Raw genomic sequence first — 23,957 nt, 5'->3', positions numbered from 1 at the left:
TTGGGGTAAAATTGGGAGTTCATAACCAACTTGAATCTAATGTATGAAATATGATATGTCAAGAGCTTTTTAATGTTTTGAACAACCAATAAAAAAAACAGACTACAATTAAAAATAATATGTTTACATTGGATACTCATTAGCCTAAAGCTAGAGAAAGATCAAAAGTGAAATAGAAAAAGAGTAAGAGACAAACATAACCAAATGAAAGGTGTATTAGCTATATTTATGTTAGACAAAATAGACATTAAGGCAAAAATTATTAATACTGAGAAAGACAGTCACTAAATTATGAAAAAAGGTTAACTTCTCCAGGAAGATAAAATGAGATTTACTATTTATCTAAGACTGGTCTAAAACCAGTCCAAATAGATCACAGGATAAATTAGCAAATTAATAAAGCAGATTAAAAAAATCATCCTTCCAAGTAAATTTTAAAAAAATCAGTGAATAAGTAGGATTTCTAAACCACATTTGAAATGCTCTATGTGCATATGTACAATATCCCACACCTCCAGATCATAGAATAAATGTTCTCTAAGAACACCTGGATATGAGACCATAAACCAAAGTCTTAGCAAACTTCAAACAGAATTAAAAGACCACTTGTAAAAATCACAGCACAAGATGGGTGCAACATCACATGCCTATAATCCCAGAAGCTTGGGAGGCTGAGGGAGGAGGATCATGAGTTCAAAGCCAGCCTCAGCAACTTAGCAAGGCTCTAAACAACTCATCAAGACTCAGCAGTAAATAAATAAATTTTATGTAAATAAAATATAAAAAAGGGATAAAGATGTGGCTCAGTGGTTAAGTGCTCCTGGGTTAAATCCCTGGTACCAGGAAAAAAATTGCGATGCAATTGTTAGAGATTAACAGAGAAATATTAAAACCTCTATATATTTAGAATTTAGCAAACAGATTTGTAAATAACTTATGACTTGAAGAACATATAGAAATTGAAAAATAGCTAGGACTGAATAATAATAAAAATTCTCCTTATCACATAGTGGGATGCAACCAAAACAGTTTTTAGTTGAATATTAAAACACTAAGCATCAAACCTAAGAAATTGGAAAAAGTAGCCTGGGGGTGTAGCTCAGTTGGTAGAGCTCTTGCCTAGTATACATGAAGCCCTGGGTCTGATCTCTAAGTCTGCAAAATAAACAAAACAGATAAGAAAAAGAACAAGAAATTGCAAAAACTAAAATAAGTTTAAAGAAAGTAGACAAAAGAAAATAACATAAATATCAAAGAAACCAAAAATATAGAAGTTGCAGCCTCAACAAAGGCAAAAGTTGTTACTTGAAAAGACTAATAAAATAATCAAACTTGTGACAAACTTCAATAAATGATAATGTTAACAAACAAGAAATCAAAACACTATTGGGGATGAAAAAGGAGAGACAAATGCAAATACAGTCAGTTAAAGAGATAGTAATCCAAAATATGCCCTATTTTAAGCCAATTGATTTGAAATCAGTCTTAGACGTGAGAAAAAATAAAACTATTAAAGACAGAGAAATAACAAAAGTAAATGCTTATATAGAATTTACTATGCAGACAGTATTCTACATGCCCATACATGTCAATTCACATCATCCTTACAACCTGATAAGCCTCTTTATAGAAGAATAAACTGAGGCACCGTGAGGTTAGATAACTGTATACAGTAAATCAGAGCTGAGGTTGAACCTAGAAGTTTGGTTCCAAAGTTCATTCTCCTGACTACTACACCATTCTATGCTTCTGAGAGCCTTCAAAGAAATTCAACCAGTAATTAAAAATCTCCCCATAAAGAAAATACCTTACTTTTGAATTTACAAGCAAGGTTGAACAGACAACCCTAACCTAAAACAAATGCTTCCAGAGGCCCAAAAAAGAGGGAACACTTCCCAATTCATTCTATCAAAACCAGATTAGGACTGTATAAGAAAGCAAATTACTCATAAATGTAAATGAAATGTTCTAAACAAAATATTAGGAAACAAAATCACAAGTATGTAAGCAATAAAATATATTATGAGCAAGTTGGGTATATTCCAGGAATGCACCCACAAGATTGGACAAAAATTTAAAAGTCTTATACTATCAAGCATTGGCAAGTATATGGAGCAAAGAGGACATGCAGAATTCTGGGGGTGTGAGCTGAAGTGCTTTCTTCAGAAAACTTCTGTACTATTGTGTTAGCTTGTACGAACTGTCTTATTTTGTATTTTTGTTGTTGTTGTTCACCATCTTTTTCTTCGCTTCTATTAAATTGGTAAGTTTTTTAAAAAAAAATTCTAGTATTTCTTCAGCTAGTTTAGAAGCAAGAGATTATATTTCTATTCTTTTAATGTATTCTTTAAAATTTTAAATAGTCTTCTCTACTTAAATTCTTTCAAAGTCTAAATTTTATTTTTCTTTCCTCCTCCCAAATAAACAGTGTTGAATACCCAAATATTACATAAAAACAAAATTATGGTTAATGTAGATTTATTATTAGTTTTCTAATGCTGAAATAACAAATGATAAACTTAGGCACTCAAAACAACACACACATTATCTCACAATTCTGTAGGGTAGAAGTCTAGGGAGAGCATAGCTCAATAGTTGTCTGCTTAGAGTTTTCCAAGGCTCACATCTAGGTGTTGGAAAGGCCAAGTTACATTGGCTCTGGAGATAAATCCTCTCCCACATTCATTTAGTTTGTTGACTAAATTAGTTCTCTGGGGTTGTAGGACAGATATCCCTTTTTTTACTGCTGGTCATTTGGGAGGGGCCATTATTAGCTCCCAGAAGCCTCTCTGTGATTCTTTCCTTTGTCCCCTCTATCTCAGAGCCAGAGATAGTGCATGAAAATGCCTTCTTGGTGCTTAGCATTTCTGATTTGTTTTGCTCACAATTTTTATGCCTCCAGTTGAAGGGATGTTCTCTACTTTTAAGGTTTCATGTGCTTAGATTAAACCCATGTGGATGATTTGGAACATTCTCCCTGTCTTAAGTCTATAACCTTAATTATATCAGCAACTTCCTTTTTACCATGTAACACAATATACATCCCCACGTTCCAGAGACTAGGGCATAGATACATTTGGAGGACTACCTGCTTGCCATCCCTGACCACAGCTATCAGGATAGGTTAGGTGTTTCTGAAAATGCAGATAATCTCCCAAATCTCTTTGGTTTAACAAAGCAAAGATTTCATTTTTCCTTGTCATCTATAGGGTAACTTGGTGGTACAGCAGGAAGAGGGTGTACCATCTGATAGAACACTGCTTCTCAAACTTGAATGTACATACAAGTCACTGAGGATCTTGTTAAACTCTGGATTCCAATTCTGCACGCTTAGAATGGAACCCGAGATTCTCTATTTCTCACAGAAATCAAGCTGATATATGGCTGCTGCTAGACCTCAAATGTCCCTTGAAAAGCAAGCTTTTAGGACACATAGGCCTCTTGGTCACTAGGGCAAGGAAAAGATGTGGGAGATGGTCACACTAGCCCTGGATGGTTTCATTCTGAAAGTAACATACATCACTGCAACTCAGATTTCTGTGGCCAGTGTAACTTATGTGGTCACACCTAACTTCAGGGGGCTGGAAAAGTTCAGTGCCCCAGACCTTCAGTAGGACGAGAGGATTAGAAATGTTGGTGAGGAGCAGCAATGCACATGCACACATACTCACACCCCTTTTGGGTTTACACCATTTTTTTCTGTATCTACCTTTCCTATGGTCCTCCTTTTCCTTCCTCAAGCATCCTGTAGTACAGTTACTTTAGCAAAGGCCTGTGGGCACTAAACTCTCATCTTTGTATACCAGGATGTGTTTGACAGTGGAAGGTACAAAATTCTACACTGACAGTAATGCTCTCGGTACTTTGAAGACATTAACTCATTATCTTTAGACCATTATAACTGAGAAGCTTCACCTGTAGCCTCATTTTCATTCTTTTGTAACTATCTGTCTTTTCTCTGATATCTTTTAATTTCCCTCTTATTCTTAACATTGGACTGTCTTAATATAGCTCTGGGAATCTATTTTTATTTTTCCTGTTGGTCATGTGATGAGATTAGGCAATTTTAGTCTGAGGAATCTTATCTCCCTTTTTTCCTGGAATATTATAAATACCATTCCCTCCATCTTCTTGGGAAATTTCTATTAGATGTATATTGCAACTTTTCCTTCACTCTCTTTATCTTTTAAGGGCTCTTTCATATTATATATTCCAGAATTTTGTATAAAGTTTCTAATTGCTATTTTCAAATTTTCTGTAATTCTCTCCTTGTTTCTGGTCTGGAATTGATCTTATCTATGGAGATTTTTTATTTCAGTTACTGCATTTTTTCATGAAAAATTTCTAGGATAAAGAACATTTCTTTTCTTTATCCATCTATTTATTGCTTATATTCTGCCTCCCTCAATTTATTCCTTATATTTCATATTTGTTGCTCAGTCAGTTCTCAGTATTTGTGGTGGCTTTATTCATTATAGTTGCTATGAACATAAATCAGTAAGTCCTAAATCATTGCTTCTAAAGAATTCTAACTCCTTAAAATGTTGACAACATTTTAGTCAACTTATCAATTGATAACCTTGCTTGATGTGTATTTCTATTTAAAGACACCTTACTTAAAAGAGAGTGTTGATTCACTGACATTGAACTCAAGTCTGATAGCACTGTAATTCACTTCTGAAGGAAAATTGTCTAACACTTTTTTTTTTCTCTGTAAGGCTTGTAATAGCTTAGAAACTCTAGACAACACATCAGCACTACACTTGGGGACCATTTTAAACAGAAAGTACCCAAAAGAACAAAAATAGATGTGGAAATTCTGACACTAAACAAATTACAAAAGGATACCTTTTTAAAACAAACAAACAAACAAAAAAAAACATTATGAGGGATGAACAGGAAGGCTGAGTTGAGCATCACCCTCTTCGACCCAGCTGGAACATGCACATTGGCTACTCAGGTTTTTCCTGTGCCCTTCCCTTGTCCATGAATGACCATAAATGTGCTGCAAGTATGATTTGGGGGTTATAAATAAATGTTAGAGTGTAAACAAGTTCACAATTACCAGAATTCATGAATAAATCAGTTTTAATATCTTTGTCAAACTGTTTCACACAATTTTTTCTGGCGTAAGTATGAATTTTGTTGATTTTCTTGGTATTATATTTCTTTCATGTGTTTTGGGATTTTTGTTTCCATGCTCAGTTTTAGTGGAAAGATTTTGTTGTTGTTGTTGTCTTCCCTTCCATTTCTGCCCTTACCTGTTTTAATGGTTTTATGATTATCTCCATGTGTTCACACAGCCCCAAATCTAGAATCAGATACGACTCTGGAACTTGGGGTTTTAATCCATAATGAAGAAACAGCAAGTGGGGTCCCAGAACTGAAGTGTGGCTTAGTGGAGTTTTGGTTCATGGTGTGATATTTACATCCACCAAACAGCCTTTTTTAGACCTACAATTGCAGATAATGCTCTGACCCTAAGCAACAGGTTACTCACCCCCTACCATCACCTAATTCTTCAGTTTTTCTTCTCAACAGAGAGTCTGTCTACACTTCTGATACTGAGTTCTCTACCTGGTTCATGTTCTGCTCTTGGTCATCTTACCAGGATGGAACTACTGCCAATCTTTGCATATTTCCAAACCTAGAGCCCCAAAGTTGTGATATTGGCACTGTTCATCTTGCATTCATGCTCCATTTTTGGTCCATGGACATTTTTATCTTGCTTTGGAACCTGGCTAGGCGATTGATTTTATCATTTTATATTTTATCTGAGATTGCTGCTTGTTTAGAAAAGGCAGGATTAATAGGCTGAAAGTCCTCTGAGTTTTCCCCTTCTGTTTTTCTTTTATGGCTTATCTTATTCTGCATTGGATTATAACTCTATTTTTGTTTATCTTCTCTTCCTTATTCCAATTTCAAAACATTTGAGAGTAGAAAATCCTATTATAAACTTAAAATTTTCATTTATTCCCAGGGCAATGCCTTGTACAGAGTCTTCAATTCAATTCAGTTCAGTTCAGTCAAACAGGATTATGAAAGCACACACCAGTTTATTGTAAGAAACACTTTCCTGGCTATTGTAATCGTACAAAAAGATATAAGATAGAGGATTTCTTCCCTAGAAAAAAATCATGCAGAAACTAGAAGATTTCTTAGTTGTTGCAGAACCATTCCTCCCTACTCCAGAAATCTTACACAGGATGCCAATAAGTAAAGCAGGGACAATCAGAGCTTTTTGGATGAAACTGGGGTGGAGTGCTAGAAACCTGGATGCTTGGCCTTCATGACCAGGTGTGACATCACTGCAGCTGCCCAGAAAGCAGTTTAAAAGCATTTTTCAAACTATAGTTCTATAAGAATTCAGAGGTTTATTTAAATTATTTTCACTGTCTATAACAATTCAAAGTAATTTCTAGCACCATTTTAAAGAAAGAAAATGAAATATTAAAAAGCCGTAAATTGATACTTTATAAAATACATTGATATATCATTAAAAAACTTCTATCAGGGGAAGGAAGGAGGGTTTTTTTTGTTGTTGTTGTTTGTTTTAATAATTATACTGCTCAGGGAAAGGAGGCAGGAGTCTGACACATGGTAGGGGGATATGAATGTTCAAGAGTTATAAAGCTTATTTACTCAGTGAAAATTCAAAGGAAAAGGAACCAAACATAAAAAAAAAATGCTTCTTTAACCTGTGTACTGACACTCTTTCACTGGAAACCCAGTGGAAATTTGAACGCAGCACTTTCCAAGAACCATGATGGCTACTGCTCATAGCAAGATCCTCAAGAAAAATACAGCTAAACCTCAAAGATAACCTCTTAAAATTTCACAAATCCTCTGAAAAGGAAGGGAATTCTTAAGCAGAAAGCAAAACACACGAAGGACAAGATTCCTGGAATCACAATACAGTACAAAAGCTAGTTAACTCACTAAATGGCCCTGGCTCAGAGTAGTCAGCAGAGAGGTCTGTGAGTGACCTCTCTGAGGAAAAATTCCAAGTGTTTCTATCCTCTGAGTTTCAACACATTTTGGTGTAATCAGAAGAATTGATGCTGCTTATCATCCCTAGGCTCATGGAAGCCAGGCTGAGCAGAGGCAGGTATTTGCCTGTTAGCAACCTGTGTATGGCAGCTTGTTTGGTTTCATTCCATAGGGCGCTCTGCCAAGGGATGATCTGCAGTAGTAATTTCTTGCTAAATCACTGTCAAACCCCTGCTTCAAGCATCTTTCTGGTTCACTAGAGGCCGTCATAAGTCTTACGAAACTCAGAAATCAGAACTTGGGAAAGTAGATTCTAAGGAGTAGAGACTTAAAATAAATTTATATCCCCTTGACAGGCACACAGGCTCAAAGGGGAGAAAATTGGCTGATTTTTATCAGAGATTCTTGTATTGCTTTTTTCTGCAGTATTTAATTTGCACATTGGTAATTATTAGCCGTTCACATATTTCTACTCTTGAATTAGAATTGCTACAGTAAACTCATTTGAATATCTCTTCATTAAAAGCATATGCTAAAAAAATGCTTGTGCCTTCACCTTTTTCTGTCTCAGTTTTGTTATTTGCTGAATGGGAATGTAGATCACTTATATATCCTCTTGTGTTATGGGCTTTAACATTTACAAATTTGGCAGGACTACCTCTTTTTTTATTTTTAGTTCTGTTATTTTTCTCTTAAAATTTCCAATTTCTTTATCTATAAAATTGGGGTTGTACTAGTTTTTCAAGGAGGTCATGAGAATTCAGTGAGTTAGGAGGTGAAAAGTCATTAGGCAACATGGCTGCACATGGCAAACACTCAAAGTACACTACTTACTCCTCTCTCATTCTAATATCCTATGAGTCTATAACTTTCCCAGGAGCCCTTTGATGGACATGCTTGGTCTTTATCACTTTCACTAGGAGGACTGTGGTGTAGAGAGGCTGTGTGCACAAGGTCAGGAAGCTACCTGGGAAATGGGGCTCAATATCAGCTTTTCTCAATTTAACTATCCCATCTCCCTAGAAAATGACAAACGTGCCCTTCAATTCTATTCAATAGTTGAAAGTTTAACTGATAAATGATTTCTCATTTTCTTAAAAAATCCATCAAGGCAATTTGGTATCATGAAGAGATATATGCATTAAGGGTCTAGCTCAATGTTCACTCTAGTGTCTCAATATGGCGAGGGATGATTGCAATATCATTCTAGGCTGACCACATAGGCCTTCCTGTTCATACTAACAGCCTTAGGAAAAGAGTCTTGGGAAAGAAGACGCTTGACATTAGCCATGAATCCACATGAAAACAACATAGTTGTTGTGTCAGGCTCTTTGATTTCTTGTCAGACAGCATCACCTGATTGAGCTGGAAGATATGACGCTTCTGTCCAGGAAAGCCAGCTCCTGTCACTCAAAGACCATTTTCAACTATCATTAATACTCCCTCTGAAGGTCTCTATGGGATGAGGCTGGATTAGAACCAACCAACCATCATCAATTTAGGGGAAAATATTATCAGAAGGCTGCCATCAAGCAGAAGCCAGTCATGTCAATATATTTTCTTTTTATCTTTCCCAATAATTTGGAGCTACATATTACATATGACAACGTCACAGACAAGAAAGAAATTGTCTTTGGATGGGAATTTAGATCTTCTGGAAGAATGTGTTTAATATATGAACTAATGTTGATGCTGATGGGATACGCTGGGCTTTGCTTCACCTATCCCTGTTTCTATAGAGCTGCTACTTACTTATCTTTGTCAAGGTAACATGGACGAAAGAACTCACAATTATTGAGGATCTCTCGTGTATTTCCATTATTGCCCTTTCTGTAAAGGAGTAGTATAAAATGAGCATTGCTATGATTTCCACTTTATGATTGAGGAAACTGAGGCTACAAAAACTTAAAGAGCTTGCTCAAACCACAAGATTAGTATGTAACAGAGCTCCTGAGCCTGTGTTCTTTCCACTGAATTGTGCTCATACCAGACCCCTCCTGGGAGTGTGAAGGGTTGAGGCAAAGGATAAGAAATTGAGAACACATTAAGGAGAAAGGAAAAGTAGGGGAAATTAGGAAGATTTCAATAAAGACATGTCAGGAAAAGCATTAAGAAGGCAAGAAATGTGGACAGCAGTCAGGAGAAAGCTGAGGGGAGAAGAAAAGCAGAAGGCCTGGCCTACTGGGGTGAGTTGGGGGGGCACCCAATAAACTTGGCTAGCTGCCTGACCAAGCACTGCAGAGAGATCTATAGCCACCAGGTCCACCAAATGGAGGAATCTGTGAATCATTAAAAAATGTTTATTTCTTTATGCCACAAATGATAAAACAGTTAGTCATAAAATATGAGGTTTTTTTCCCAGAGTAATTGCTGTGAATATTTTCAACCATTATTCTAAATGCTCAGTGTTTAACTAGTGAAAAAGAAATGATGTGTTTTGAACCACATCAGCCTCCAGTTGTCTACATAGCATGCTGTGTGTGTGTGCATTCAGAGATTAATGTATTTGCAAGATACTCAAAGCTTACTTAGTATTGATGCTATCCTAGGTTTGACAGGACCTCTGTCCTCATAGAAATAAAAGTCATTCAGTATTTTTTTCCTGAAAAAAAATGTTCTCTTTTGTTAGCTAGCTTCTTCATAAATAGTAATAATAATAATAATAATAATAATACAACCTGTGGGTCAAATACACAAAATTAGCATGTTTTTGAAGAATTTTTCCTCTAAAGAAGATTTTTTTTTTCTTCCAAGTACAGAAATTCTTTCCAATACCAAAAAGAAGAAACACTCAAGGACCACCATCCTGTGGCTAGTTTAGTTTCCATTCTACATTTGTCCTAGCTTTGTTCTAAATTAGACTTCTTATGGTAAATACTGATTGTTTCCCTGGGATATGATTCTTAGACTCTACCGAAATTCCAAACAAATATTTATCTGGCCAAGAAGAGTCAACTTGTATAGGTCAAAGACGGAATGCCAGCCTAAGAACTGGGCCTGGTGTAGAAAGTCTTTTTTCTATAGTTTCTCCAAAGGAAGGGGCACTAGAAATCTGCAGGTCAGCTAGAGATGAGGTCCCATGCTCTTGTTGTAGAATACCTGGAACATGTCATTTGGCAAAGCTCTCAAAAGTTCCTCATGATATCATGGAGTAAGGTTAATTTTCAGAATTTCAAAGCACTCTAATTTCCACTTTTTGAAAACAATGTAGTCTGCCAGAAAGAATATTTTGTCACAAGAGGGAAGGAAGTTGAAGAAAGGTAGTATCTTAGTTTGCTAGGGCTTCCTTTGCACAGTACCATAGACTGGGCGGGGGTGTTGTTAAATAACAGAAATACATATTTATTCAATTCTTGAGCTAGAAGTCCAAGATCAAGATGTTGGTACGGTTGGTTTCTTCTGAGGCCTCTCCCTGCCTGGGGAATGGCTCCCTCACCCCCACATGCCTTCATGTGGTCTCCTTCAAGCGAAGGGGTCTGCATCCTGATCTCTTTTTCTGATGACACTATCAGTCTTGTTGTACTAGAACCCAAAATAAAGACCTTGTTTTAGCTTAATTACCTCTGTAAAGCCAAACCCAGTCACATTTTGAGGGGGTTATGACTTCACACATAATCAGGAGGACAGGATTCAAACCATAACAGGTAATAAGGAAGAGTAGCACCAACATCACCAAATCCCACACAGTGCTGAGTAGATGTTTCTAGAATTTTCTCTTGTACTCCTCATAAAAATTTTGAGATAGTGATTTTTTTGATACACTGAAAAAATCCTAAGTATCTTTTAATATACTTTCTCCCAATCTAGTTTTCTCTTTTACACTTTATTTTTAAAATTATACTACTAACACAGGAATATGTACTCACTGTAAAAAACTGAAAACACTATAATGGCATATAGAATAAAAAAATGAAAGTCCTCTCATTCATTCAGTCCCTTTCAGCTCTGTATTAGGTAATCACTGTGACCAGCATGATATATGTCCTTCAATACCTTGAGACCATGTCACACACTTCAGAACAGCGATTTCTAAAGCTGAGACCATTACAGACATTACTGCACAACTTGCCTTTTTTACATTTAACAAGATAAATCAGAAAACTCAAAATAGAGAGACCTCATTCTTTTAAATGGTTGTATAGTATTCTATGGTATCAATAAACCACAATTTCTTTAACTAGCACACTTCCATTTGTTTCTAATTTTTAAACTACCATAAGTACTGCATTTATATTCTTTGTACATAGGAAATGTATTTTTATAGGTAAGAAGTTAATAAACTTAGTCCAAAGCATATAACCAGTAAGTGGCAGCCCCTGCACTCAGGAAATGCTATGATTTTTCTGTTACACATTCTGCTTTGAATTAAAAAGTAAGTATGTCCTTTAAATCACTCTACCCCTTCTCCCACCCATATATCTTGATGGCCTCTCAGAGACTGCACAGATGCAAAAATACATATGAATCTAAAGGATAAAAGAGTGGTCCTAATTTTATTCTGTCAGAGTACAAACAAAGCAGAAGACAAGTCCTAGGTGACTTTAACATGAGAGCAATCTCTTGGTTAAAATTACAGTTTAAGGAAAATTCCTGTTTTTTAAGCTGGACAGGAAAATAAAGAGTGAAGCCGGGCTGAATCTGGTGAGAAGCACATTTCTTTGGTCCAAAGATTAAGAGAGTGAGTCAGCAGCAAGGGGGACCAGCCAGGATGGTAGGGTGCCCTTAGAAGCCTCTTCTGGTAAGCAGAGGATTCTGAATATTTATTAGGAAGAAACCAAAGTTCTTTCGCTCAGAATTTCTTCGCTATTTAAGAGACTTCTGACTTGAGGTTAAGAAATCCCTCATTGCCTTTTATGTATTTTGTCTTGAGACTGGCTGCTTTGGGTGTGGGAGAAAAGAAGTGCATAGAAGGGGTAGTTAGAGGCACCAAGTTTTCTGTCAGCCTTCTGTTTTTCCAAACAAAGTCCATCACCCTGAGGGAGGGGCTAGGAATGCCTGTATAAAATAACATTCAGGATGAGCTCAGACTCTTCAGTTCAGATAAATATCTTACCTCTTTCCCCATAATAGACCTTGTAGTGCACCTCAGAAGGAGACATGTCAGGACCTAAAACAAGCTGGGCTCCTTTATGCCTCACCCTTCATACATGCTAGCTAGGTTTGATGCCATCTCAGAATTTCCTTACCACCTCATGCCTGGCAATCTCCTTTTGTCACTCTCTAGACATTTTCCTGCTTTATTGTTAAGTAAATTCCATTCCCCCTTCTCAAAACAGTCTTTCTCTCATAGTCTGGAAAAAAATCCATCTCATTTCTGAAGATTCAGCTCAAATGTCATCTTATGTAGGCTGTCATTCATTCATTATATGTGTTGAATGCCTGGGACATATCAGATCAGTCTTCAGTTCCCAAACTTTGATCATGGCACCATTAATGTCTTATTCATCTTGTTTTTGTTGTTGTTGTTGTTGTTTTGGTTTTTTGTTGTTGTTTCTTTCTTTCTTTTTGTTAATGGAAGCTCTATGCAAAACAAAAACAAAAACAACAACAACCTACCAGTTCCGTTATTAAGTAGGTGAGGGTTCCCTATGGAGTCAACCTATGTCCCTTCAACAGATTAATGGATAAAGAAAATATGGTATATATACACAATGAAGTATTACTTGGCCATAAAGAAGAACAACTTTATGGCATTTGCTGATAAATGGATGGAACTTGAGATTATCATGATAAGTGAAATAAGCCAGTCCCCCAAAGTCACAGGTTGAGTATTTTCTCTGATAAACAGAAGCTAATCCAAAATGGGGGGTTGGTTAAATAATAATAGAAGAAAGATCAGTGGAGTAGACAAAGGGGAATGAAGGGAAGGGAGGAAGGATGGGATAGGAAAAGACAGTGGAATAAATCTGACCTAACGTTCCTATGCATATTATGAATACCTCCACCGGACAATAATTTAAAAAAAACTGTAAGTAAACAGTAGAAAGATCAGTAGAATAGAAGGAAGGGAAAAGGGAGAGAGAGAGGAGGAGAGGAAAGGGAAAATAATAATGAGGACTGAATTAGAACTAATTATGTTCCGTGCTTTATAATTATATCAAAATGAATACTATTGTCACGTATAGCTAAAAAGAACCAATAAAAAAGGATATAAAAAGCAAAAAAAAAAAAAGGATAAAAACAAGTAGGTAGGTCTATACAATAAGTATTTATTGTATAGCCCTAACAACTTAGTATCCTTTTGAAAAAAACCACACACATAAACTCGGAAAAAAAAAAAAAAAAACAATAACTAATCTCATTCCTGAATAGCTAGCTTTGCTTGCTAATGGGATGTGCGTGCTGTTGGGCGCTACATAACTTCTCAAAGCCGAAAATCAGATTGGACAATGCTCGGTTTCCCATCCCACACTGCTTAGCTCACAGTTATTGCTTTTTATCAAACTCACCTTTGCTAACCTGAAACATGATAAAAAAGAATACAGTGTGGTCTAGTGATTCATGTAGCATTCATAAGATGTCAAGCTGTATTTTTGACATAAGATGACATAAGACGTCATGCTGTATTTTCTTTGAATATTTAAAGTATCCCAATGCAGCCTTGTGTGTTTGCTGTGTTACCTGGGTCATGGACTCACAGTTTCAGAAGCACAGTGTCACACTCTGAATGCTAGGCCCTGGGTGTACAATGGACACAGATACGGTCCTGCTGTGCCTTCCCAGCACTTGAGTTTATGTCAGGGTTGTCAGTGTGTATCATACTTCATTTGTTTGCATTTGTCTTTTCTACCATGTTGCCTGACCTTGGACCCTCTTGGAGGAATGATCATCTTGCTCATTGTGCATCAGGGAAGTTCTAACATAGAACGCTATATTTTGGGACAGAGTGCTGTCAGAACACTGGCAAGCGTCATTTCCTTGCTCCTTTGACAAGGAGTTATTCCCCTGTTGGTGCAAGGTCAGCCTATGTGGCAGTTTCTGAATTCTTGGTATCTGGACTTCTGTAAGATGATGTTATGTATCACCTCTGGCCTATCGTGACTGTTATATGTAAATTGGCACATCCCCACTATAAAAGCTATTTTTGCTGTGCAATAAAGCAGATGCAGTTCTCTGAAACCGTCTCTGGAATGGTTTCTCCATGACCTCAGGCTCCCCACAGTTGTTGCTCGAAGGACCTCTCAGCATACTGGCACCCAATGTGGGGCAGCTGGTAATAAGCCTGAAGAAAGGCTGATAGGTTTTTTAAATTCAAACCACCACAAGTGGTGGGAGCTGCTGGCTACTTTGCGAGAGAAGTGGGCTGTGTTTTGGCTTTCGATGTTGAAATCTTTGCAGGTTGAGTGGTGGCCAAAAGCTTTGTTTTCATCTCAGGGCTTGGTGGGAGCTCCTTGTTTGTGGGGTAGTGATGTCATTTCCGGTCACACAGCAGCCTTTCTTTCTTCTGGTCTGGCTATTCCTGAGGTCTCTGAAGAAAGTTCAGAAGGCTGGCTGCTGAATGGTTTCCTCTGCTCTAATTTCTCTAATATAGAATCTGGCAGGTTGTCCTTTTGGCCTGTGGCTGTGACTGGTTCTGGCAAAATCATGAAAGTAGGTGCACTACTAGACTCTGGTTTCCACACAACAGTGAGCCTGCCTTTATACAGACAGCAGCAACTCCTAACACCTCTACTGCAGAAGGAGAGCTGGGCACTCAATTAATGTCAGTAAACAAATGATTAAATAAGAGAATAAATAAATGAGCGAGCAACCAAACAAATAGCTCTGCAAAGTAACATCCATTCTCATTCTCAGCCACTAGAACAAACTAGATTATGAGAAAAGTGACCTCCTTCCCATTTTTGAGTACCTCTTGAATCTAGAAAGGGGCCCAGTACACAGGCTAAGTTACTGAAAACCACAATTGTTATCATCTAACACAGCATCTGTGTAGACTACTGGGCTATGTCACTGTTCTGGATGTTGTGCCACCCTTTATTCAGGTTATGACCGAGAGAGACCTATAGTGGAGTTACCATTCCTTCCACATGTTACTATTTGACCCCTGACAGAGACCAGCAAATATATCCTGACTTCATGTTGTCCAAAGGTCCTATGAGAAAAATGGACATATGAGCCAAATGGGAATTGACCTTATGTCTACCGTTAATAACCATGTGAACAACTCTGTGAATGCCATGAATTTTCAGTCTCCAAGACAAGAATTACTGGTCAAGATGGATGGTCAAGGTGTGCAGCAAAGATGAGAACTTTGCTGCTACTGCTGTCCACGCTGGCTTTCCTCACTCTACTCCAGATTTTAGCTGGTCACTCACTAATATGGATATCTTAACTGATCTGTATTCAGATCCAAATCCAGTATAACCCACAGAGGCTTTTCAAAAAATTTATGATTTTAGAGCTGGAAGGGAACATTGAGGTTATTCAGTTCAACCCTCCCACTGTTTGGGTGTAAACTGAGGCCCAAAGACAGGTGCAAACTTGCCAGGATCATTCTGTTCTCTGTGGCCCTAGTAGGGGTTGCCTCTGTTTCCTGTGGTGCTGCACATAAGATGTTCCATAGCAGTGATGTTGGAGACCATCAAAGTCAATTGTATCAAGTTGTGGATGAGGCAAAGTGGCCTAGGAAAAGACAATCCATCTCTAAAATATATCCCAAATCTGCCACCAGTGCCACTCTAGTCCAAGCCGCCTTTAGCTCACCTGCACTAATGCCTTAGTCTTTCTTCTCAGTGGCATTTATATTTCCACCTTGTTTCCCATTCACCCTCCAGAGTTGCAGCTAAACCTATCTCTTTAAACCATAAGTCCAGTTCTATTCTCCCCTGCTCAAAATGTTCCAATAGCTCCACTTTGTACTTAAAATATAATCTAAACATTTGTAACTTCCTGCCTGATCTAGCTCCTGTCCACTTTCACTTTTATTTTTTTTTCTTAGCTTCCAATACTCTATCTTTTACTCGGTTGATTCTAGATTCACTGGCTTTCTTCTTTCTTTGAACACAGCACACAAGCTCTTTCAAACCTCAGAGTCTGTGCTTCTATCTAGATTGCTCTTCTATGGATATCCATATAGCTAGTTCCCCCCCGCCCCCCAATCAAATGTCACTGCTCAAGTGACATCCAATTCTGAAGTGGCCACCAATTCCTTAATATTCTGCATAGCTCTGATCAGCACACAATATTTTTTCCTGTAAATAATTTGTTTGCATGTTTGCAATCTCCTTTCCTTCATTAGAACAAAAGCATCAGAAATGTCTTATTTACCAAAGTATTTGAGACAGAAACAATTCTCTTGCTCAATAACTATGTTTTAAGAACAGTATTTATCTATCTATCTACCTATTTATTTATTTATTTATTTGTACTAGGGATTGAACCCAAGAGTATCTTGCCACTGAGAAACATTCCCAGTCTTTTTTTTTAATTTTTTTTTTTATACAAGGTCTTAATAAATTGCACAGGGCCTCTCTAAGTTGTTGAAGCTGGTCTTGAATCTGTGATCCTCCTGCCTTAGCCTCCAAAGTCTCTATGGGACTACAGGTGTGCACAACTGTGCCTAGTTGATACAATCTTAATAAAGAATCTAAGAACACCAACAGCTATCATAAGTCCCTTGGCTTATTATGTTGCTAATTATGGTCACAGTGTCTCCTAAATGCCAACTCACATGAAAGCTTAAACACAGTGAAGAAAAAAGTATATAAGCAATAAAAACAGTTCTCTAGATACTTTTGAAGTCATTTTAGAACGTAAATTAAGTTCCTAGGGCTCAGATTTGAGGTTGAGTTTGAGTAAACATGAATATGTGACCTATGGGAACCTTTTTGAGGGCCTCCTGGAATTGCTCTGTTGTATGAAATTTGAGACCTAAATGACCAGCTTGATTGGTTTGCTAATTACATCTGTTGTTTTTCCCACTAGTGTCTTTCCTCCAAAATGGTCTTCCTTTCCAAAAGACCTTGCTGCTTACTTAGAAAAAAATGGGGAACTATAAAATGAAAATGATTTGGTGAATTATGTCTTTAGGAATGAAAATAGCCTACTTGATCCAGAAGAACCAAGACTACAAGAACTATGCAAATATTATGGGAACTCTGACTTTCTTTTATTGATACACTCTATCTGCAGAGAGACTGGCAGCAAATGCTTAAAAAGTCTGTGGGCTGAAACAAAAACAAACAAAAAAAAATAGAAAAGAAAAATTAGATGTTTTCTCTTCTTCAGATTGTCTTGGGGAATAAGAACCTAAAGAAATGTACTATAAAAGCAGCTCTACAAAAAAAAATAAGATTTTGAATCTTTGGAAGCAAAGTGGTTCAGAAGTGTCCCAGGAAGCTATCCAGGGTTTGAAGAGTGACCCTGGGAGCTTAGCTAGAAGACTTTCAAGTTTTTCCGAATCGAGCATCTGAGGGGGAATATTTAACTGAACTATTTGGAACTTCTTGGTTTGAAAAATTGGAATAAGATTATGAGAAGATCCTTTCTTAGGAGATTTTTTTGTTTATTTTTTTGGCACCATTGCTTCTGTCAGGGCCCAAAAAACCAGGGGGGAAAAATCTCCAAACTAAGTGAAAACTCTAGATTCATATATATATATATATATATATATATATATATATATATATATATATATAAAATGTGTTGGGTTGATTCTACAAGCTGTAAGGGTTTGGCTTGGGTAATGCTGGAGGTCATAAGTAATATTAGGTCAGAGTCTTAGTCTGTATCTGTGCTTGAAAATGCTCATAACAACAGCGAGGAAGTTCTGGGCAGTTTCTGAAGAGTTCCAAGGTTGGGGCAGCAGAGTTCTGCTCATGATGCCTTAGGTATTCATTTAATATAGGATGGTTCAGATCTTTCATCTAAAAGCTGCAAAGATAAGGACTGGAAGTTCAGCAGTCTCTGCAATATCATGGATAGCATGGTGTCTTTTTAAAACATTGGTATTTAAGATATCATTATGAAAAGGATAGTAAAGAAATCCAATGAGCTAAAGAACATTTATTTTCATAGCATTTCTAAGATGGACTTTGTCAACATCAATTTAAAAAAATTTTAAAAAATATATCAATTTCATTTTTAAATGAGTCAACAGTACAATGAGATGTGTTTGGGAGGGAGGGTGGAGAATACCGTGACACAAGTTGTATTATCTGGTATCAAGAATCCTAAACAGAAATAGAGAAATGAACTAGGCAAAATGTTCCACTGAACAATTACACTTATTCCCAATGACTGTACCTTCTGGTCCCCTGTACTCTCCCAAGTTAGGCATTCAAAAATACATATAGGAGTTTTTGTTAACTTTAGTCTTTCTTGTCTCATCTGTATTCTGGCCTTTGGTCACTTCCAATGTGCATTTTATTTATCCGTATTTCAATGTTTCTTAGTGTTTCTGCCAAGTCTTAAAACCCTGCCATCCATGCTCTTTGTGAGATCAGTCATCCTAACCTCAGCCCAGCCACTTTGCTGCCCAATAGTTCTTCCATTTTGTTTTTCCTAGCCTCTACCCATGTTCCTCAGCAATCACTCCAGACGTTTGTGCTCACTTTCTGATATTCAGTTTGTTTCTGTAACCTTTACCTTTATCAAGATTACTCCTCTTATCACCCACTGCCCCCTCTGGTACCTGTGGCATGGTGTTGAGGGGACCCTTTCCTCTCACATCATCAGGTCCTCTCTCTATATTAACTCACACCACAGGGGCCTCACATTTTAAATAAGCAAACAAAAAACTCAAGTCAGCCACCCTTCTGGGATTCTGTAAGTGAAGTATCCCTGTTAAACCCTTTATATAAAAAGTGCTATCATCTGAATGTCCTCTCCAAAACTCATGCTGAAATTTAATTGCCATTGTCACAGTATGAAGGTGGGACCTCTTGAGAGGTGAGAGATTCTGAGGGCTCTGCTCTTAGGAATGGATTAATGCTATTAATGGGAGTGGATTAGTGATTGCAGTGGTGGGTCCTGGCAAAATGGATGGGTTTGACCCAATTTTTATGTCTCAGCCATACTTTGCCCTTTGCCATTTGATGACACAGCACAGAGGTCTCCTCCTGACGCTGGCATCAAGACAAATAGCTTAGAGTGGTCCACCCCATTCCTCATTAACGCCCCTCCTTACTCCCTTTGATCTTGCTTTGGTTTCTAATACAGTACAGAAGTTGCTGACCCATTGGTCTTTTTGTTTCAGTCTTCAACCTCAAGGCCCTATTTTTCCTACTGAGTATCTTTTAGGAATTCTCAACTTGGTTTTCTACCTCTCTTACGATGTGTTTTGTGGCTTAACTCACTCCACATTCTTCTTCTATCTGAATGGAGATATTCAAGAAAGTCCCAATGTTCCTTTCTCTCGTCATTCCATATTCTCTGCCTAACAAGCTGCTTCCAAATTTTCAAACTTTATGCTTCTAATTTTGTGTTTTTTATGGCTTCATCCCTGTCCTCTTTCCCTGATCAAAATCCCTAGTGCCTACTTAAATTTACTGTTTACAACTCAAGCCTACAATTCAAACTCAGTAGTGTCCCTAAATCAAGTTTATTATTTTTTCTCTCCAAAAATCTTCTCCCAACTCTATGATTTCTGATATGACATTCACCACCCTTCTAGAAGCCTGAATCCTTATTATACATTCAGCAAATATCCACTGTGTGCTTAATAAATGTTAGTCAACAGCTCCAGGCCCTGAGCATAAAGAAGCAAACAAGATGAATGAGGCTCTTGCCCTTGTAGAGTTTATGTTCTAGAGTGGGGAGTCAGGCAGCAAAATCATCAAATTTTGGTAGAGAGAAGTGCTGTAAATAAAGTAACAAGTGAATGTCTATTCTGAGGAATGGGGTTGGGCAGCAGGACAACATTAGACAAGGAGGTCGAGGATGACAGTCTGAGAGGAAGACATTGAGCTGGGACTGGAATACCAAAAAGGCCAACATGAAAATATGGAGGAAAGGGCTTCTTGAACAAAGGGATTAGGGAGTACAAGAGCCCCAGATGGGTACATGCCTGTTTCCTTTATTCCCACTTCACCCCATCACTCTAATTGCAAATGCTCCTCAAGTTGTGCAACATGATCTTCATTTTGATCCCTCTTGAACTCATTTCCTCCTGGGTGAAGCCCTTGTTACTTCTTGTTCCCCTTCCACTCTCTGTTCTAGTGCAACCCTTGTGTTACTACAGAATTAACCTTTGGAAACTGAAACTTGGCATCATACTCTCACTCCCAAACCTCTAGTGACTCTCACTATGTGCTGAGCTAATACAAACTTGGAAGTCTGACATTCAAATCTTTTCATGATGTAACCTTAAGATATCTTTCAGTTCTTTTCTTGTATTGTGCTGTGCACAATCTGCTGAAATTAGTGTGCAGAACACACCTGACACATTCCTGCCTCCAAGGGGACTGGTGTGTCTGTCCCTTCCCTTTGATTTATTATGCCCTCACATCCAAGATGGCCAATCATAACCCTGCAAGCCCTACCTACCTCAGGTCATCTTCCCATGTAAGAACCTTTAGAATTCTCTTCAGAATGAAGTTGATACAAGATCAAGTTTTGTATCAACCTTATTCCTCCCTCCCAGCACTTCTCATGTATTTTCCCTGGATAGTGGTCATGTGCACATCTATTTTTGCTCTACACCCCTTATTATGTTGCAGATGTTTTAAGACAATGACCACATGTTACTTATCCTTGTTCTAGTGCATTGCCTCACACATAGTTGGCATTGAATAATATTTGTTGAACAAATGAATGAGTTTGTCAAATCTGAATTTGATTAACTAATATTTATTTCGTGATGTTTCCCTTTTATCATTGCTCTTACTAGTTTCTCATGAGACCTTTTGTGAAAAGGCAGAAAGCATAGAGGAAATGCAGAGTCCTTGTTTTGAAACAGTCTAGTTGGTTTCAATCTGGTCAAATGATTAAGTTTATATTGAGAAACACTAAACATGACTGAGTAATCTGTATAGTATGAGATAAATAATTCTTAGTGAAATATTAATTGATTGATTTTCTGCTCAGGATACATAAAACTTCTTTTTCTTTTTATTTTTTGGTACTGGAGATTGAACTCAGAGGTGCTTAACCACCGAGCCACATCCCAGCCTTTTTCATTTTTGAGATGTGGTCTCACTAAAGTTAAGTAGGGCTCACTAAATTGCTGAGGCTGGCTTTGAACTTGCGATCCTACTGCCTCAGCCTCCTGAGCTGCTGGGATTATAGGTGTGCACCACAGTGCTTGGCGATAAAACTTCTTAACATTATTCAGTGAGTAAAAAAGTACATGATTGTAATCAAAGAGCCTCAGACTCACCACGTTACTGCATGTCCTATATCGAATATTTCTTCCTTCACAGCTCCTAGTCATAAAAAGAAAAGAGAAATCTCATTACTACCTATGAAAGGATCAAAGTTTGAACCATTTTGTAAAAGTCAATTTCCTCTTAATACTAGTGGAAGGGTCTTTTCTTCTAAGTAGCTTCACAGAGATGTTGCCATTAAATACTAAATGGAGCCGATCTAAGGAAGATGTATATATAGGGCTGGGGATGTGGCTCAAGCGGTAGCGTGCTTGCCTGGCATGCGTACGGCCCGGGTTCGATCCTCAGCACCACAAACAAAGATGTTGTGTCCACCAAAAAAAACTAAAAATAAATATTAAAATTCTCTCTCTCTCTTAAAAAAAGTGTATATATAAATGGATTTCTCTTGAAGCGCTGAAATTAAGCATTTATCTTGCTTCAATATTTTTCAAAATAAGTACTTAGTATAAATTTAACCAAATAAATATTAGGGTAAGGTTTTCTAAAAAAATATTTATATTACATTAATCCTGTCATCTTAATTATTTCTAATAGAAAACTGAAGAGACATTTTGGTAAAAAACTTTAGAACTTGAATATGATAAAAAGTGAACTTGGTATTCAACATGTCTTCTAAGGATAGAAAAAGATATAATTCTTAAACAGTTATTTTTATTTCTAAAATACACCCTCATTATAGTGATTTTGGAATAGATTATCAAAATGAAAAAAAAAGTTCCCCTAATGGCCTCATCTAAAGATAATTACTATTATTAATTATTTCTTTCCAGTGCAGAGGAAATCACATCGATTATACAATTTTGTAACTTAATTTTGTCCCACTTAAATTTTTTTAGAAGTATTTTCCACACTATATTGAGAGCTACATAATATTCCATCAAATGGTATAACACAATTTGTAGATCATTATTCTACTAATTGTCCTTTAATTTATTTTTATAGGGTTTGATAAATGAGAGTGTAATAAACCACCCCTAAGCATATGTCTTATCCAAGTTTCTGACTATGTCTTTAAAATTAATAAATTTCTAGAAGGGGAATTACTGAACTAGAGGGAATGAATTTTTGCAAGGCTCTTGAAAACTATTGCCAAATTGCATTCCATAAAGGTTGTACCATTACATACTCCCACCAGAAATACATGGGAGTTCCCATTTTACTAAATTCTTGTGAACAAAAACAATCAATATTTGGTAAAATATCCAGTAATGACAATTCATGGACAGCAGTATTCTGCTCTTTTCAAACTAGGTCACAAGTAAAACAATACTATGGAACTCTGAATGACCACATGAATAGCTAATAGTTAAGGAAGACCAGGTATAATTTAAATTTGTTATGTGCATTATTTTATTTAATATCAAAAATCTTGAGAGGGATGATACTGTTGTTAATACATTTTACAGATTAAAAAAAAAAAAAAAACCACTGATGCTTAGAGAGGTTATGTATCTTGCCCAAATCGCACAACTGTTAAGTTGTACAGATGAGATTTGAAACTAGGCCATCTGGCCTCAGAGCTGACACTCATAATCACAAAGCTTTAATGCCTAATTTATTATTTTGTTCAGCAAACATCCATAGAGCTGCTGTTATGTGCCGGGCAATGAACTTACTTAGGGGAGTACAAAGAATAATGAATATCACTTGGTTTCTTCTATTAAGAAAATCAATTATATAATTATAATTCAGCATAAAAATGCTATCTAGTAATTGTGCTAGGTCTTGAGAATGTTAACAGAAGGAAAATGTTATCTGAAAACACAATTATATGAAGGCTATCTTAGGTCTAAAGACTTTAATTAGATTGACTATATTAATTAAGGCATTCAACTCACAGGAAAAAGGAGAATTGACCAAGATGTGTAGTTGTCAGTACCCAGGCCCAAGATACCCTAGACAAAGGGTCAATAAATTTCAAGTCTTTCATGCCCCATTGGAAAGGTGGTTGTTGTTATCTTGATGGTTTAGGGGAACCCTAGCTGATGCCAACAAATGCTCAGTTCATATGAAGAATGTTTCCCATGATGAAGCCATATTGACCAAACTGCCAGCCAAGAATGATCTGGATTTTCATGACATCTGAGAGGTAGAGAGCACTAGCCACATTAACAAGAATATTGTGGTACACACGATAGATTCTTCCATTCCTTGTTGTGCTTAAATAAACTAGTACCTCAGTTTGAAACATTACTCTCATGGGTCAAGTCATTGTGAGAACATCCCCAAAAGAAAGATCTATTCTTGGTGTTAATGTTAAAAAATATCAAGCTCCTGATTCTGAAAACATGAGAGTTAGGCTAGGGATGATGGTAAATTTACAAGATAATGAATTTTGCAACTGGGGTTCCTTTGGTAGCTTGTCATACAGACATTGGTATTTCTTGCATATGATAGGCTTTTCAATTTTACAATGCTGGTGCATATGTAACACCCTATAGTAGGTAAGAGTACTCACTTTGAAACCAGACATCTCTTTATGGACTCATGACCTCAAATTCTATACCCCAGTTTTTTTCATCTGCAAAATGGGCTAATATTACTTATATCACAGGAATATTATGAGGATTTAGTAAATAACTATAAATCATTGTAGACAGTGACTAAGTCATAGTAAGCATTATGAAAGCATGTGATATA

At 37.0% G+C, this 23,957-nt stretch overlaps 1 protein-coding gene across 1 annotated transcript in view; it reads right to left on the bottom strand.

Moving 5' to 3' along the window:
- Positions 1–23,957, bottom strand: part of Adamtsl1 (ADAMTS like 1) — a 369,220-nt gene that overhangs the window by 292,396 nt on the left and 52,867 nt on the right. The window contains exon 3 of the mRNA XM_027950603.3: positions 21,308–21,353. Within this exon, the coding sequence (XP_027806404.2) occupies positions 21,308–21,353 (46 nt within the window). The remainder of the gene's footprint in view (positions 1–21,307; positions 21,354–23,957) is intronic.

Source organism: Marmota flaviventris, chromosome 13, assembly GCF_047511675.1.
Source record: "Marmota flaviventris isolate mMarFla1 chromosome 13, mMarFla1.hap1, whole genome shotgun sequence".
Taxonomy (NCBI): domain Eukaryota; kingdom Metazoa; phylum Chordata; class Mammalia; order Rodentia; family Sciuridae; genus Marmota; species Marmota flaviventris.
Note: the sequence above shows the minus strand (reverse complement) of the source record. Positions and strands in the feature narration are given on the sequence as shown.